Source organism: Saccostrea echinata, unplaced genomic scaffold, assembly GCF_033153115.1.
Source record: "Saccostrea echinata isolate AGI-Se365-2 ecotype Australia unplaced genomic scaffold, CSIRO_AGI_Sech_v1 ptg000053l, whole genome shotgun sequence".
In the NCBI taxonomy this organism is placed as follows: domain Eukaryota; kingdom Metazoa; phylum Mollusca; class Bivalvia; order Ostreida; family Ostreidae; genus Saccostrea; species Saccostrea echinata.
Genome location: NW_026889802.1, coordinates 1,315,949 through 1,333,446, shown reverse-complemented (window position 1 = coordinate 1,333,446; position 17,498 = coordinate 1,315,949). Strand labels below are relative to the sequence as shown.

The 17,498-nt window shown below is 33.3% G+C and overlaps 1 protein-coding gene across 1 annotated transcript; it reads right to left on the bottom strand.

The window, feature by feature from the left end:
* Positions 1–3,412: 3,412 nt before the first annotated feature.
* Positions 3,413–15,925, bottom strand: LOC133204488 (glutamate dehydrogenase, mitochondrial-like). Its single transcript, XM_061340228.1, has 12 exons — positions 15,440–15,925; positions 14,707–14,907; positions 10,500–10,586; positions 10,253–10,341; positions 9,966–10,064; positions 9,424–9,561; positions 9,202–9,339; positions 6,981–7,061; positions 6,676–6,799; positions 6,142–6,236; positions 5,954–6,016; positions 3,413–4,992 (listed from the first exon to the last, which is right to left on the bottom strand). The coding sequence occupies exons 1-12, from the start codon at positions 15,828–15,830 to the stop codon at positions 4,873–4,875; spliced, it is 1,626 nt and encodes a 541-aa protein (XP_061196212.1). The 5' UTR covers positions 15,831–15,925; the 3' UTR covers positions 3,413–4,872.
* Positions 15,926–17,498: the final 1,573 nt, after the last annotated feature.

Here is a 17,498-nt window from a genome sequence, read left to right as displayed (position 1 = left end):
GCCCGTCTGAAGCGGACAAATCGGCTAGTCGAAAGGCTTAGTCTCAATAGATCGCAGTGTGGTGGCTGCTCTACTAGGTACAACACCCCGACCAAGAACTAAGTCATCTACAAATGATTTTACACTTCTGAAAATCTTCTCTGCTCCTGGGTAATTATCAAGCAATCTAAATGCATAGTTATAATGAGCAAGGAGGCCTCTTCTAAAATTTTGAATTTCATGGCCCCTGGGTCAGGGATTCTATTGATTATATAGTGAAAATGCATAAATTATTCAAAATTTTCTCCACTCCCACTGTATATTTAGCAGATAAACTACATGCATAATTATGATGAGCAAGTGTTCCTCTTCCAAATTTGTGTATTTCATGGCCCCTGAGTCAGGAGTTCTGTGAATGGAGGGTGGCCCTATTGATTATATGGTGAAAATGCATCTAAAATTCTTTGAAAATCCTAGGTATTAAGCAAACAGATGAAGTGTATAGTTATGATGAACAAGGGTACCTCTTCCAGAATTGTGAATTCAATGGCCCCTGGGTCAGGAGTTCTAATGTTAGGCCCCGGCTTTATTGATTATATAGTGAAAATGCATAATTCTTGGAATATCTTCTTCTCTGCTTCTAGATATTTGGGGGTGGGGCTACATTGATTATGTAGGGAAAAATGCATTATATCTTTCAAAATCTTTTCTGCTCCTGGGTATTAAGCAAACAAACTAAATCATAGTTATGATGAGCAAGGGTGCCTCATACAGAATTATAAATTTCATGGCCCATGGGTCAGGGGTTGTGGTGTTTGGGTGGGGCTCTATTGATTGTATTGTGAAAATGCATTATTTCTTTGAAATCTACTTATTTGCTCCTGGGTATTTAGCAAACAAACTTAGTGCATAGTCATGATGAGCAAGGATGCCTCTTGCAAAAATGTGAATTTCGTGGCCCCTGGGCAGGGGTGCTGGTGTTAGGAAGGGTCTCTTTGATAATATAATGAAAATGCATTAATTCTTTGAAAATGTTCTCCTCTGCTCCTGGGTATTTAGCAAATAAATTAAATGCATAGTATGATGAGCAAGGGTGCATCTTCCAAAATTTTGAAATTTGTGGCTCCAGGGGCAGGGGTCAAGTCGACCACTTGGTCAAGTGTTCTGGTGTTGGCAGGGCTCTATTAATTTGTATTCTATTGAGAGAAGTTATTTCCCTTTGCTATTCGCCTATGATAATTAATCACTGTAGATAATGTAATTGAAAGGTCAATTTTATAAGAGATTTGTACAAGAATTTTTATAATATGTTATACAACAAAGTATTTTCATAGTTCTTAATGGTCAAATAGACTTGTTCTTCATAGACCAAGAGAGGCCATTGTGAGAGGAAATGAGACAGGTTTACCAATAGTGCTCAAGCACTATTGTTTTGTTTAGTTTACAAGACAGTTGTTACAAATGGGGACAGGTACAGGCAACTAAATAGATCTAGTTAAGATTTATTAAGGAACACTAGACTAATTATGTTGTTGATCCCTTATCATTATATTTCTTGCTTTTGGATAACATAGTTCATCTTTCATTTTGTTTTATTTTATAAATCTATGGATCTTTTACAGTGTTGTATTATACTCAGGTGACCGTTAAGGGTCTTGGGCTTCTTGTTTATTCACTGGTTAGGTGTAGGATGCTTCAAGAACTATAGTTTCTGGGGTCCCTTTGTCAAAGATCAAGATAATTGCTATTTAGATAATTGTATAATAATAGATATTTACAACATAGAAGGAAAATGGTCAGAGAATGACATCTAGATACAAAAGACATGTAATTTGATTATTTGGTCAAAAGTCAAGTTTAAGATTAATAATAAGACCTTTGTGATGCAAGAACTCTGACATTTTGTAAATGTCAAACTTTACTATGGTACTTAGAGAATGGTTTTGGAGAAAGACACATACAACAGAATTGAAGAGCAGACTGAACTTTGTCACTTTTAGGGGGGATTGCATGTCAAATACTGCTGAATAGATTTTGGATCTTGGATCAAAGTCAAGATCAAAGGTCCACATTGTTTTCATGGCCATTTTGATGCAATAATGTGCATTTTTATACCCTGCTTCAAAAGAAGGGGGTGTATACATGTAGTGATGAGGGTGTCCACATGTCTGTAACACTTGGGGGTTGCCATCTCTTATCCCCAAATCCTCTTATATGCAATCCTCTGAATGCAATTCACTGAAACTTTCACCAAATCTTTATTACATAATGGCATTGAGCATCTATTATATATTTTGACTGGACTCATATTTTGGGTTTCCCAAAGCAAAAATGGAACTGCCATTGTTTCAATTGTATTGGGGGTACCCATCTCTTATCCACAAATCCTCCTATACCACCGAATGAAATTAAAGACTTTCACATAATCTTAGTTACATAGTTCCATAGTGCACCTTCTATTTTTTGTATTTTCCCATTGCAAACCATGGACTTTGCCATTCTTTCTATAATATTGAAGGTATCCATCTCTTGTCTGTAACTCCTCCTACATCACTGAATAAAATTTGAGACTTTCACTGAATCTTTTTTACATAGTGTCATTGTGTACCTCCTATTTCATGTATTTATGGCTTCCCATAGCAAAACATAGACACTACCATTCTTTCTGTGATAATGGGGGTACCAGTCTCTTCCCAACTCATCTTATACCTCTGATTAAGATTTAACGAAACTTTTACCAAATCTTTATTACACAGTCAACAGTGGCATTGAGCATCTCCTATTTTAAGTATCAGACACATATTTTGGGTTTCTCCATAGCAAAAAATGGACACTGCCATTCTGGAGTACCAATCTCTTATCTACTACTCCTATACCTATACTTTGTGCTGATGAGAGAGTTATTTGGAGTTTCCCATTGCAAAACATTGACTTAACCATTATACTCAAATGGGAGGAGGGGTATCATTTTGTGAGTTCCTTGCTCACAGTACCTCTAGTTTTATCCTGTAGTTTTCCTGCTTACTTCAAAGATAAGGTACCCTTCAATGAAGACAACTAATATTTGTTTTCGTGTCACAAATAATGGTTGAGGTTACGGTTACTGGCCATTACACATTATATTAGGTGATACCTATGTACAACAAATTAAGTATCTCTAGTAAAGAAACTTGACCTTGATCAGCAATCCATAGCCAACCCATTAAAATCTAGCTCAATACTTGCAGGCAAGTGAAAAGTCAATCCTATATTGGAATCAACATGGACATTTACTTAATATAACAGATGTAAAATTGTACATTATACAATACCATCACTTCATATTGATGGGACACACAACTATCCTTGGGTATTAAAGGCAAAATTAAGGCTTGTGCAGTCAGAGAGAAAATGGCACAATTGCTCGAGGAACACTTGGCTGAATAAAAACAACTTGTTTTATATTATACAGCTTTTTATTTTATATCAAAATCTATCAGTGGAAAATATCACCTGGAACTGGCCCACTCCTACTGTCTTAAGCAACAGCTATAAAATTCAATGAAATAATCTTACACACACAAATACTTTAATAAAACTCTGTTTTAATTTGGATGTGCTGAGGGAACATATCACATTTTAGTAAATAAAAATGCAACACAACAATTGTGTTTTCACAGTACACAGGCTAAGCATTAGTTAGTGCAAAATAAGAAGAAAAAAATGTAAAATGAAACGAAACTTATTGATGAAAACCAACATTTAAACATCATTTGCTCAAAAGAAGTCTGGATTTTTACTTGCATAAATGTACTTGTAAAAATGTTGGAGAAAGAGATTGTTATCCAAAACCAGATCTCACAGACTAATGCTATAAACTAATGTGATGGACAATTTGTTAGTCAGCTGCCTTTGCTGTTTCTTCAATTTTTCATATAAATGAGTATTAATATATTGCTTGTCACATGACCAGTGTGAATCATTTTCTGGTTCCTTTGTTTTAATAATCATACCAGCATTTTCCACCAACAAAATAACCTGACCTATACAAAAAAAAGTCTCCTCTCTAAGAAAATGTAAATTCTACTTTTACACTAGTACTAACTAGTCCAATGCTATAAAATTCAGCATAACGTGATCCTGAATGTAAAACAATATAGGGCTTAATATATGTCAGGGCCCAATTTACAAAACCTAGGATTAAAACCAAATTTCACTTGGTCTGAAACCTTCCTATTACATACCATAACAAGAAGTGTAAAATTATATTTAGTGAATTCTTCAAATTTACACTAAAAACTCAACAAAATTGATATTAAAAAATACCAAAGAAGATCTTGCTCATGTCTTAATTTTCTTTTTTACTCATTTGATCTTCAATAAAACAAGGTTTACAGTTTAGTCTAGCAATCATCTAAACTCATTCCAATATATTAATCTTAAGAATAATTTGATCAACAATAAATTTATATATAGAGATACTGTATATATATAATTCATCAATACATGTACAAGCAATTCAATGTTAAAGATATATTTTGTGATCTGGAAAATTAGTTATACATATACTAACATTACATAGTTTATAGCTAGCAGGTATTGTATATACTAAAGAATTACAATAATTATCATAAAATAAAAATGCATAATGGCATATAATATAAAACCAAGTACTCTACATGTATCTAGCATGCTACAAATAAGAGAAGAAAAAATGACGGCACTAAAAGTTCCTCCATTCTTACATTATAATCTGATTTCTCTTTTGCTAAAATCGCATGATAATTAACAAACATGTACAAGGGATCAACAACCATAAGATAAAACAAATCTGTGCAAAACGCAAATCTTATCAATGAAAGCTCTGTATGAAGACTGAGTTTTGTTGTAATGCCATCTTAAATAAAATTTTATCTAAGTAAAGGTGAGACCAGCTTCCTCATAAACTTTGAATATCTTTTTAATGGAGGTAATGTAGGCGGCAGTCCGTAAATCCAGACCAAGGTTGTAGGTCATGGCAGAGTCCATAATATTCTAAAACAAAAAATCTCCAAGATCAGTGTCACCAATATCATTTAAGTACTTAAGTTCAATGCAAAAAAGAGAATAAACTATACATCAATTAAATAAAACATAATGCTAGAATCTATTCAGTTTTCAGTATGAATAAAATGAGGTACATGTATACATATCCCATATTCTAACAGAAGGACACTCCTCCTAACAAAGAATGAGAGAATGATATCGCATTAACAAACAGGGATATTATTAGTTATCCAGGTTTAACCAAGGGTGTACGGGGATTTACCCTACATTGCACATATTTCATACACTCACTGATTCAAACAATACACTCCAATCACATCTTGAGAAAAAAATTCCAACTTATGATAGCACAATAGGCCAAGGGTGTGTAGTGAGAATATTTGATCAAAAACCCTTGGCTAGATGATGTACATGATGCCACATTGAATCAATGGTGTTTCAAACTGTTGATAAGATTTCCTTTGTACTACAGTACAATGCATTGTAACATCATGTTATTTACTTTTTGCTATAGAGAGACAAATTCATTTTGACTTCACAACATTTAACCCCATCTTCAGCCAAGTGTACAGAAATTTACATCCTGCTTTGTAACCAACACCCTGCTTTGTAACCAATCAAAACTTGTCTTACAAGTTACGTAGGATATAACAAACTGAAACCCATCAGGGCTTTCAATAATTTGGAAGTAAGGAGGTGAATTTATCCACTTGATGAGCCTGTTTTAGAATTATTTCCATTAATTTATTTTGCAAATAAAGAAATTCAAAGTGGCAAATTCCGGTCATTGAAACGGGGATAAATCGCTTCCTGCTGCCCTCTGTTGAAAGCCCTGATTCCACTATAAAATTAAATTAAACCATCCAAGGTTCTGATGGAGGAAATTAATTTAATATATAAATACAAATCCTACAGTCCCTGATTTTAATCAGCTTCAGTTTCTACCTACCCTGGCAGATCTCTGCATCGAGTACTCGAGTCCTGAGTGTACAATGTCCTTCTCCGAGGCCCCCTACAATCCAGGATTAAAACACAGTTAATAACAGTATCTTCAGCATTCTTTTGATTCTGTATTCTTCAGCATTCTTCATACTCTGTATCATAATAGAATCTGTGAAATACACGTGTAATACTTACAGCTATCCTATCCTGGAATTCTCGGGACGGTACAATGGGAACAGTGTCTTTCTTGCCTCCACCAAACTTTCTCTCAAGGGATTGTTGTACGCTTTCTGTTTAATGGAAATGTTGATTTTTTATGTTATTATAAATGAATTTGAAATGTTCATGTATAAAAAATGTAATACCAAATTTTGGGAATTGGGAGGGGAAATATCCCCTTTATCCATGACAAAAATATCATTCTTTCTGACTATGCTATACTCATAGCATTAACAAACAAAAGCATGTTGTTAATAAGCTTTTGAATGTTGTGGTCCACAAGTCTCTTTTATAATTTATTCAATCTGCCTGTGAATTGATTTAATCTTAGAACATCAGACTCCTTGAAGACTAAGTCCGATAACTGTGTAACATTAATAATTTTCGCTGAGATTCTCATCTGTTTACTAATTACTTTATTAGCTTGATTATTTTACCTCCTTCAATACAACTCTAGTGTTGATGAGTACTGGGTATTGGTCAGATAAATAGATAAAGCTTTGTACTTACCCAGCAGATGGTAATTGGAATCTCTCTCATACTTAAAGGTCAGACGTCCATAACTGACATGATTCAGATTTTTAAGCCACTCGAAATACGAGACAGTCACACCACCAGCATTGATATACAGATCCTATGGGGAAACAAATGTATGCTTCATGGATTTAAAAAAATAGCTTTACATTTATACGACACTAGATTGCTAAAACAAAAAACCTTTTTTGATGCACCTTAAATAAATCTGCACCACCTTTCCTATGATTTTTGGTGATGTATGGACTGATTTTATCATCAAGGTAAATATCTCTACTTACCGGGATGACCAGGATTTTCCTCTCTAGGAAGATCTTGTCTGCTCCCATTGTGGTAGGACCATTAGCACCTTCAGCAATAATCTGAAATTTTTTTATGGTATTTATGAAGAAGAATACATTTTCTTTCATTTACAGCATCTTAAATTTGATCAAAACCTCATTTCTATCTAAATTCAACTGACGCTACACGCAGGTGTGTTAAGGAAACACTCAGATATTCTGACTTGACTAAATCAGTGCTACTTTATGACGTCACAATAGGCTAGATGACATCAATTTTAGAATGCAAGTTTTCATAATACTGGTATTTAGAGATGTAATTTAACTCCAGAAAATGAATAGAAACATGTAAATATTAACAAAAATAAAATGCTTTTATTTTGTTATGCTGTATCTGTCACTTGGATTAAAATCTCCGACCAATGACGTCAGTGATTTTTCTACACCCATTTTAGGTCCGAATATCGGCCCTTTCCCCTATCAAAAATTACCTATTTTTTCCCAATTTCATTTGCTTTTTTCCCAAAATAAAACCGTTCTTGTTTTTGTTATATTGAATTTTTTTTATGTAGTACTTATCTAAAATGGAACAATATTGTTCTCGGTCAATAATAGTGAAGAACAGCTGATTATTTTGTGCATTTACAAGATATAGAAAAACACTTGGACCATGTCAAACTAAATGCATCGTAAGAAAGTGTAAGATGCATGTGAACCGGTAAAACATAGCTTTAAATTTATTTGTAAATCAAAGTACTAGTAGTTCTACAATAAGCCTGATTCCAACTGTTTCTGTAACACCAGGAAGATGCAACTAATATTGCAGGGTAATTGCAGCAATATGATAAGGGTAATTTAAAAAGCTTTATTAACTAGTTAGAAAAAAAGGATTTGTTATAAATCATGTCAGGTTATATCACCTTCAATGGCTATTATGAGTAGGATTTTCTCTTATGTCTACCATTATGGCAAAAAAAAAAAGAAGAAAGAATGGAATTATAGGACAGTCTCAATTAATGACAATTTTCAAAGATTAAAAAAGGAGTTAAAAATGTAGAACTGTGTCTAATTTGTTATTTTGTAGTAAATATTTTGAATAAAAGATGTTACATTTACTTATATATTTTATTTTACCTGTCAATTAAGGTTAATTCCAATCTTAATAATTTTCCCCAATTTGACACAAATGTCGATAATTTTTCCCAATCGTAAAGGCCCAGGCCCCATTTAAAAAATGAAGAAAAATCACTGGACGTCATAAGTGTTCAACAAGTAACTTGGGAACTGATCATGTTGTGTAATGAGAATTTGGCTAAGACAGCATGCAAAAAGATATGTAAAAGGGGGTTTAGAAGCAAATACCATGAATATTATGTGCGATTCATATGGAGTTAAAGTTTGTTAAACAGGTATGCTAAATTATTTTAATTGATTTTATCTTCTACTGAAGACAGTCAGCTATTTACGTATCCCAGTCGGCCTGTCCTCTGTCATTAAGGACAACAAAAATGCAAAAGAACAACACTAAGCTGGATACTTCAAAACATAAGATTTGTAGAGATCGAAAGCTTGCCTTCTATAGTACTAGGAAAGTGCTGCTAGAATCGCGAGGTAAACATGGATTGAAGAAATATCTCGGATTATACGTATAAAATTCAAAACACCGGGTAAGGCTTCATGCGAATAAGTGGAATAATTATTTTCCAGACCGGACAATGGGATTCTAGCAGCACTTTTCAGGCATAATAGATGTTTTTTAATTATATTATTTACTCAAAGAAGTTATTAATCCACGGGGTAGTGTTGTTCTGTTAACTTTTTTATTAAGGAATATTTAGCTATTAAAAGCAGTCACGTGATGATGTGTGGTGGTGCACTTCTTGGCCTCAGACACTCAGTTGTCTTTATGCAGTAGTAAATAATAGTTTACATTTTATCAGCAGCTTTGATAAATTATCAAACTTAATTTTCTTTAAAAAGTCTAAATTTCCCGAGAAATGATTTGAATGCTTCCTTAACATACCCCTGCATTTAATTAGAAATAATTTTCTGAATTTTACAAGTGCAGTTTCCATATTTTGCAACTACCCCAAATTCAGTAATATTGCTGAATTTTGATCGTTACTGAACCATTCTTTTTTTGTTTTCTTTGCTGTTGAATTGAAATTCAATTTGTCATTCAGTGGTGCCTCATTCCTTTCTTCTTTAAGTTCAATCTTACCTTGGCCTTAACTAGATGTGCATTCTCCTTTGTCAACTGTCTTTCACTAGCAGCAGGAACCAGTATATCACAATCCGCTAACAACAGATCATCCTCATATGGCTTAGCTTTGGGAAATCCTTTGATGGTGCCATTTTCCTTTAAAAATCAGATCAGGTTTTAAACAATTTCAAATGACTTACGTGAACAACAAAATTTTCCACTGAAGTTGAAAATCCATACCAGTTTGTAGTCCTCCAGTTCCTTAGGATCTATTCCTTCTGGATTATATATGCTAGCATCTATCTCCTTTACTCCTACACACTTAGCACCAGCTCTGTGGAGGTACCTCATGCTGTGAAGTCCTACATTACCAAATCCCTACAGAGATAGATATAGACTATATTCACATTTAGTCTTTATACTGCAGTTTGGTCACTGTTGTAAGGTGCTTATACCATGCACTTCTCAAAATCATAAAATCTGCAAACTTTTCCGTAGACTGCTAAAGTGTATAGCATGCATCAAATATACTAGAAACACTGATCTAAAAATGAACTTGATTAAAAACATACTCCAGAAACAGGCCCAAGAACCTGACAGAACTCAAATCATATTTATTTCTCTTTGTAAAATAATTTCCATACAGTATTAATGTTCTGTAATAATCTGTGCTGTTCAATATGCCTATTAATATGTGCTGCTCAATATGCCTTTTATGTGTTGTTCAATATGCCTGTTAATACATGTATGTGTCAGAAATGTATGGTGTTTACTGTTGGTACCTGAACAATAAATGTCTTATCGCCAAACCCTGGCATCAGTCCAATCATGCTCATATAGCTGGCCTCATTGATGAAGTTCTCTATTCCATGAAACACACCCTACAAGTAAATCAAACGATCAATTCAAGTCTCCAAATGTTTTTTCAGTTTCATTGGTTAGCAAAAAACAATAAAACTCTTTGTTTTCATATAGTACATTGACTTTATCAGTACTTTATTACAGTCATACAACAGTACCAGCATTCCAAGAGTACTTTAAGTACACTAGTGCTTTGCACGACACTTACTCGACCAGTTGCTGAAATGCGTCCATGAATTCCTCCTTGAGTAATTGGCTTTCCTGTGATACAGGCATTTGCATTTATATCATTGTAACCTGTAAAAAGAAAAAGAGTTACAATAATACTTCATGGATAAAAGAAATACAAATGCTTTCATTGAAATTTCCATATTCAGTTCAAGGTCAGGTTATTAAGTAAAGAGAAATGTGATCTACAATCAAATCAAGAAATTAAGGTCTTTGAAGGATCCTACCGAGAGTGTTAGCGTATGTGTCCGCAATCCAGCTCATCTCCCTCTCTCCTGTTCCCATGTCTGGAGCAGGAACATCAATACCTGGACCTGATTAAAAATAAACTGATGTTGAATAAATTATATCATGATGTTTGGTAAGCAATAACTAGGACTTATTTGTTGCAAGATGCTAACAAAATTTATTGACAAGTATGCATTACACACGTTTAGAGCAAAAACACTTAATATAATAAATTGATGCTTACAGGGAAGTGATTTTCATTCTCCTTGAATTGAAATATAATGTAAACTTAACAGATATAATGAATTACACTTATAATGAAGCAAAATCATCCATCCCTGGAACTTTGTTATAAGTGTGCTTTACTCTTTACTTTATTCCCTTGGAAACTGGATTCAAGAAGTATTACAATCATTTATTCCTAGTTCACAAACCCCTCTCCCTAATCATAAAAAAAAAATCCACTGCATACACACATCCAGTAGATATTTGATTTCCCCTACTTCCTGTCAGAGGTGTTCAGAGCTCTGTCTGAAGTTAATTATAGCAGAAACCATTTATTTTTAAACCCATCATCAGATCTGATTGAGAAACAAATGAAACATTTCCAATGTAGTTTGGTTAAGTTAGTAAGGGAATATATTTTTTAAATTCTGTAAACATAATTATGATACGAATGTATATATTTGTCCCGTCTATTGGGTATAATGATGAACAAGGGGCTGACAAATCCCATTGCCTGACACCCGGGGCTAATGAATTTTAGAGGCCGGCAAGTGAATTTTTAATAGGCACTTTTCCATGGACAAATGACTTATAAATATCAATCAAAAATGTCATAGTTTTACACAAAATCAAAACTATATTGTCTTAAGAGTTATCTTCCTTTCCTTGTCAAACTTTGTATGTCAACCAGTTTGTTATCCTTATTCAATTCAGTACATGTCTTACCAAAAGTTCTAAGTATTTATTAACTGAAATTGACAAACTGGCATTGAAGAAATGGAGAAAGTTTTAACAACAGTATGAGGCAGAAAACAATCAGAAAATGATGATATGTACATCAACAGTGGTCACGCAATAACAATATTAGTGAAAAACCACAAAATCATCTAAGCATACCAAGTACAAGAAAAGAAAACAACGGAAACAATTATTCTTATCAGATGACAAGAATCATGACTATGGCTGAAGTATGATAATGACCTGAGTCAGTGATTCATTTTGAAAATGGTTATCATGGGTCCAAAGGACCCCTCTTAATGAAAACAATGAGTCCCGTGCCAAAATCAATGCGTCTAAATCCAAGGGTACTGTATATTAGATGTTACAGAGGAAATTGTGGTGAAATAAAAAAGGGTATTGCACGAGAGTGCAAATGTTTTATTGTAGCTGTGAGTGATTTATACTTTTACTATCAATTGTCCAAGATTGTACTACGTGATTTTGTGTCATAAAAATAATATATTGTCCACTGTGCACTTTGGTTCTATTTTTAGATCGTACATACGATCTCACACATATTATCAGTCATAAAATGCACAGAAGCAGAATGAAGTAAAAAAAGTTTAAGAAGAAATGACAAATAGTCTGAAATAAAAATGATTAAATTTTATACTTCTTAGCTTGTAAGGAAAAAACGAAAAGAAAAAAAAAAACAATGATACAGGTTACAACTTAAATACAAAGGTATAGTATTCGCTTCACAAACATTCCACAGTATAGACATCATCAGTGATAATCGAACTATGCTATCTAACTCTCAAATATTTTCTGATAATTGCTTTTAACTGCAGTTGTGAAATCTGACCTGTTGTTGGCAACCTTATACCTGTTAAAATCGTTCATGCATATCACTTAGCACATGGATATGATGCAATCAGTCAAGTTTTGAATCAGATTATACCGAAATAATTTTAAATAGTACATTTCCTCCTATAAATTTATTGCGTCCATTGGGATGCACTTTTACTGAAATAATGCGACCTGGGCAAAATTTGTGCGTAATCTACGTAGGACGCACACCAAAATGAATCACTGCTGAGTGACTATAGTGTGATAGCGATATGAGTGAGTATAGTATGATAGTGACACGAGTGGCTATAGTATGATAGTGACATGAGTGACTATAGCATGATAGCGATATGAGTGACTATAGTATGACAGCGACATGAGTGACTATAGTATGATAGCGACATGAGTGACTATAGTATGATAGCGACATGAGTGACTATAGTATGACAGCGACATGAGTGACTTTAGGATGATAGCGACATGAGTGACTATAGTACGATAGTGACATGAGTGACTATAGTATGATAGCAACGAGTGACTATAGTATGATACCGACGTGAGTGACATGCAACTTAAGGTGGGAGTTTTCAACTGTTGCCAATCAGGGATGGGCACGATTACTGAAAAATGTAATCGATTAATAATCGATTACTTAGAGGAATTTTGTGTAATCGATTATTAATCGATTATTAATCGATTATACTCATTTTTGTCCTGTAATCGATTAATAATCGATTACTTTGGAAGATGTAATCGATTAATAATCGATTACTTCCAAGTTTTTATCCCTTCAAATATCAAAGCAATATTTAAATGGTAAATGTTGATGTTATCCACTGAAGTTTGAATGTGTTTCTGCAGTTTCAGTGCAGATTCTTTTAAGGTTTTATTCTGGCTAACATTCTCACTAAATGCCCAAGTGAGGGATTTTCTACCATGGAAAGTGGAGACATGATTCCTACAATTAGGAATTAATTATTCCTTTCAACCTTAGATCTGTACCTCCATATTTATTGACTTGTTGAAAAAATTATTTAATATTTTATTGTGAATTACTTCATTAGAAGTATTTGGGCTGTCCATATGTTGACAGTACACATTAAACATTCCTGTACGTGTCTTTTTCAAAAAAAATAAGTAAATTAGAACGAACTCTTAGTAATTAACATGTAAATTAAATGTGTCTTTAAGTAATTTAACTAATACATGTAACACAGTTTCATTCTGTATTGAAATAAGTGTTTTGAGAGCTATTATTTCTTTTAATAATATTGTTTGTCTTCAATGGAATGATAGTTAAACACAAGGTAGTTCACAGTTTACACCTCATTATCTGCAATCAGGGATATGTCTCAGTCAATTAATTAGCCAATTGAGATAAGCAAACACAGTGACACTTACTCCCTCTCTTACAGGCACTTATAACCCCTCACTGATATAAAAGCAACCTTACAATTTTGAATGAAAACATGAGAATGATTTTGCAAATTTTAAAGTTACTAAAACACAAGTTTGAAGTTGTTCAAACATTTTCAGATTTGAATAAGTATTTCCATCTTTTTTTTTTTTTTTTTTTCCGAGTACTATGTAGTTTATTTACCAAATTATTTATATTTAATACAGCACTTAAATCTGTTTTTGCTATTTATAATTTTCTATTACAAGACAAAGTTTTTCAACATCTGAAATATGAAAAAGGACATGCAGCAAGAGGACAGTGGGTCAAATGTAAAATGCACACGGAAAATATGTATATTTTATTAATAAATGGTTGAAATACAATTCTGAATTATTTAATACTAGACCAGTAGGTCTATAATGCAAATTTTATTGAGAACATTATTAAACTTATGATAAGAAAAGTTAGGAAATCCAAACATTACACTAGGTGGTTTATATTTGATATTTATGTGTGGTTGACTGGAATTAATTCTCCAAAATAACATCCATTTATGTATAAAATAATCGAAAGTAATCGAAAAAGTAATTATAATTACATTGAAAATTTTAGCTGTAATCGATTAAATTACGATTACAAGTAATCGAAAATCTCTTCGATTACAGATTACTGTCAATTACTTGAAAAACAGTAATCATTACAATCGATTACGATTACTCGATTACGATTACCCCATCCATGTTGCCAATATTCAAACAACACTTTCTAGGATGCGAAAATTTTTCAATTTGATGATGAATTTTATTCATTATAATGAATATGAAGTGCTGGATAATGGACAACAATGAAAGAATTAAAGGAGATGCGTTTTGTTGTTTTGGATGCAACTGAAACTATTTTGTCATAAGAGTTTTTTCTAATTTATCTTTATTATATAGTATATGGTAGGGCAAGTGAATTTTGACCATGGGCAAGTGCTTAGAAAATCTATTTGTCAGTCCCTGTGAACAAACCTATAAATCCTTTCTTGGCAAGTTCAACAGCTAGTCTCCTGGTAATTTTCTCCAGCTCTTTCTCAGAATAGTTGGCAGGGTTGATTTTGACTCCAGCCTTGGCTCCACCAAAAGGAACATCAACCACTGCACATTTGTAGGTCATCAAGGCAGCTAATGCCTTTACCTCATCCTCACACACATCCATACTGTACCTAATACCTGTATATATATATTCAAAATGTTTAAGACATTCTGAAAATAATGAAGTGAAAATGTTGAATCATAAAATATTTAATAGTATTATAATAAACTTCGTTATTTCTTTTTTTAATAAACAGGTTGGGACCAGTTCCACAAAGAGGATATAAAATCTGCATAAAGATAACTGAAAAACAAATTTTGGTAAATAAGTTTTTCTGTATCCCTACTATTTAGGACATTGATCTCGCAGAACTAAATCTTCTTGGGGATCCACCTGACACTGTAGGGTCAAAGAAAAACGTGCTTGCAAAAGGTTTTTAGCAAAATATTTTTTCTTGCACTGTAAATTTACATCCCATATGAGATACTTTAATCCAAACAGACTATTATATCCCATTTAGCGAGTGGTCCCAACCCGATAAACACAGAATTATACTATTATCCTAGTACTGTTGCCAGTGTTGGCGAAGTTTGAGCCTGGGGTCAATAGAACACAATTTTTCTACTTTCGACTAGATGTCATTGACCTAACAAAAATAATGACATTTACCTCCTTTGCAAGGTGTGCGATGCTGGCTATGCTGTGCTCTCCAAGCTTCAATGATTTCATACTCGCCATTGTCGCGTTTCAATGGAAAGGTGATTTCGATCATGTGGTTTGCTGGTTTAATAATCTTCAGTATACCCTTTACCTTTTTAATCTTGTCATCCATCGAAGCTCGACTTCTCATGCCTTTTGCCAAATCGGTCTCTATTAGAGACGACGCCCTGTCATAAAATTTGTCTACTGTTTGCGAAAACGACAAACTATCATCGTCATCATCAGCTTCGGTGCTGTAGCTACTTTTTGGGGACAAAATTCTGGCAGAATTCTTCAAATTGTTTTTGCTTCCCCATTTAGAAACACTTTTTAAGACTTCCGTTGAGATTGATCGCAGCATTTTGTCCACGCTGTGTGTCAGGATACTCAACAACTGCTTCTTTCACTTTTCCTCTAAAATAACCTTGAAGTAAGCGATGTAAGACATCCGTTGATTGGTCAAAGCAGAAAAATACGTTAGAAGGTGTGTCTAACATTCGATAAATTTATCCAATCAAAAGATACGTTATATTTGCGCAGGTCAAAGGATGTTCGTCATTATGATGACGAAATGTTTACTCTTAGGCCTAATCTCAAAGGGGTCTGGACACAGTTGCATTGTTTACATTTTAAATTTCTGTATGCTGATTCAAAAAATAAAGGCAGATAAATGAATTGAACTTGCATGAAAATTCTTAGAATTCAATAACAATGACATTCTTCTTTACATCACGTCAAACATCTGTTTTTGCAAACAGTGCACGAGCCCTGTTATTAGTCCTCTACCGGTGAAACCGGAGGGGACTATAGGTTTCCTGCTGAGTCTGCCCGTCCGTCTAGCTGTCCCTCTGTCTGTCTGTCCCACTTAGTTTTCCGCAATTTTCTTCTAAACGCTTGCAGATATTGAGCTGATTTTTGGTATGTGAGTGTGTATCTTGATGAGTTACAGATCAAGTTTGAATTTCATTCCGCTTCAATGATTTTTTGACGACCTTTTCAATTTTTCAGGGTTTTCCGCAATTTTTTTCTAAACGCTTACAGATATTGAGCTGATTTTTGGTATGTGACTTTACCTTGATGCGTTATATATATGGCACGCCAAATTCACAAAAATGAGCTAATCATAGTTTCACAGTTGATAAACTAGGTTTATCGACTGTAAACTATAGTTTACAGACCGTAAACTATAGTTAACGATGATAATCTATATTTCACATATGTAAACTATAGTTTACACGATAATCTATGTTTCACAAGCGTAATTAAACTATAATTAACACGGAAAACAATCATTTGCTACTGCAAAATATAGTTTATCTGATTTATATAGTTTCACGATTTGTAAACTATGATTTACAACTCTAAACTATATACTTAACAAATGTAAATTATAGGTTAGGGTTTGTAAAATATACTTTACAGACATACAAAGCGCCAAATTCACAAAAATGCGATAAACATAGTTTTACACTTGAGAAACACAGTTTAGGAACAGAATCTCTTATTTTGTATCCGAGATACACAATTTTCTGTGAAACTAGATTTCACGACTCTAAACCATAGTTTACGATCAAAACTATAGTTAACAATAGTTTTGTTTTTTTTTTTTTTTTTTTTGTAAATTATAGATCGGCTAATCCTAGTTACAGCATTATAAGATTTTGCTATGTAACGACAATTGTTGTTAAATATATATGCATATATATTTCTTGTTGGCGTTATATTAAGTAAATGTTCTATTATTTTAAAGCAAATCTATGGCACGCCGATTGCTTCAAAATTATTTTCTGCACGACCTTAAACAAAAATTACACGAGTAAGTAAAAACTTACACAAAGTGAGGAAAATATACACGAAGTTATTGAAATTTACACAAACTATTGAAAAACTGCACAATCAACAAAATATTTACACGATATAGTGAGAAAATTACACAAACATAAAAACGAAAACTGCACGAGTGAGAATACAACATCGACATAATACACAACGCATCCTCATTGCGCACATTTCATTAATATTCATTAGA

Coding starts and splice junctions, on each gene's coding strand:
- LOC133204488 (XM_061340228.1), bottom strand. CDS start 15,830: ATGCTGCGATCAATCTCAACGGAAGTCTTAAAAAGTGTTTCTAAATGG. Junction 6,800..6,980: donor GGAAAATCCTGGTCATCCCG/GTAAGTAGAGAT, acceptor GTTTCCCCATAG/GATCTGTATATCAATGCTGG. Junction 6,017..6,141: donor AATTCCAGGATAGGATAGCT/GTAAGTATTACA, acceptor CCTGGATTGTAG/GGGGCCTCGGAGAAGGACAT.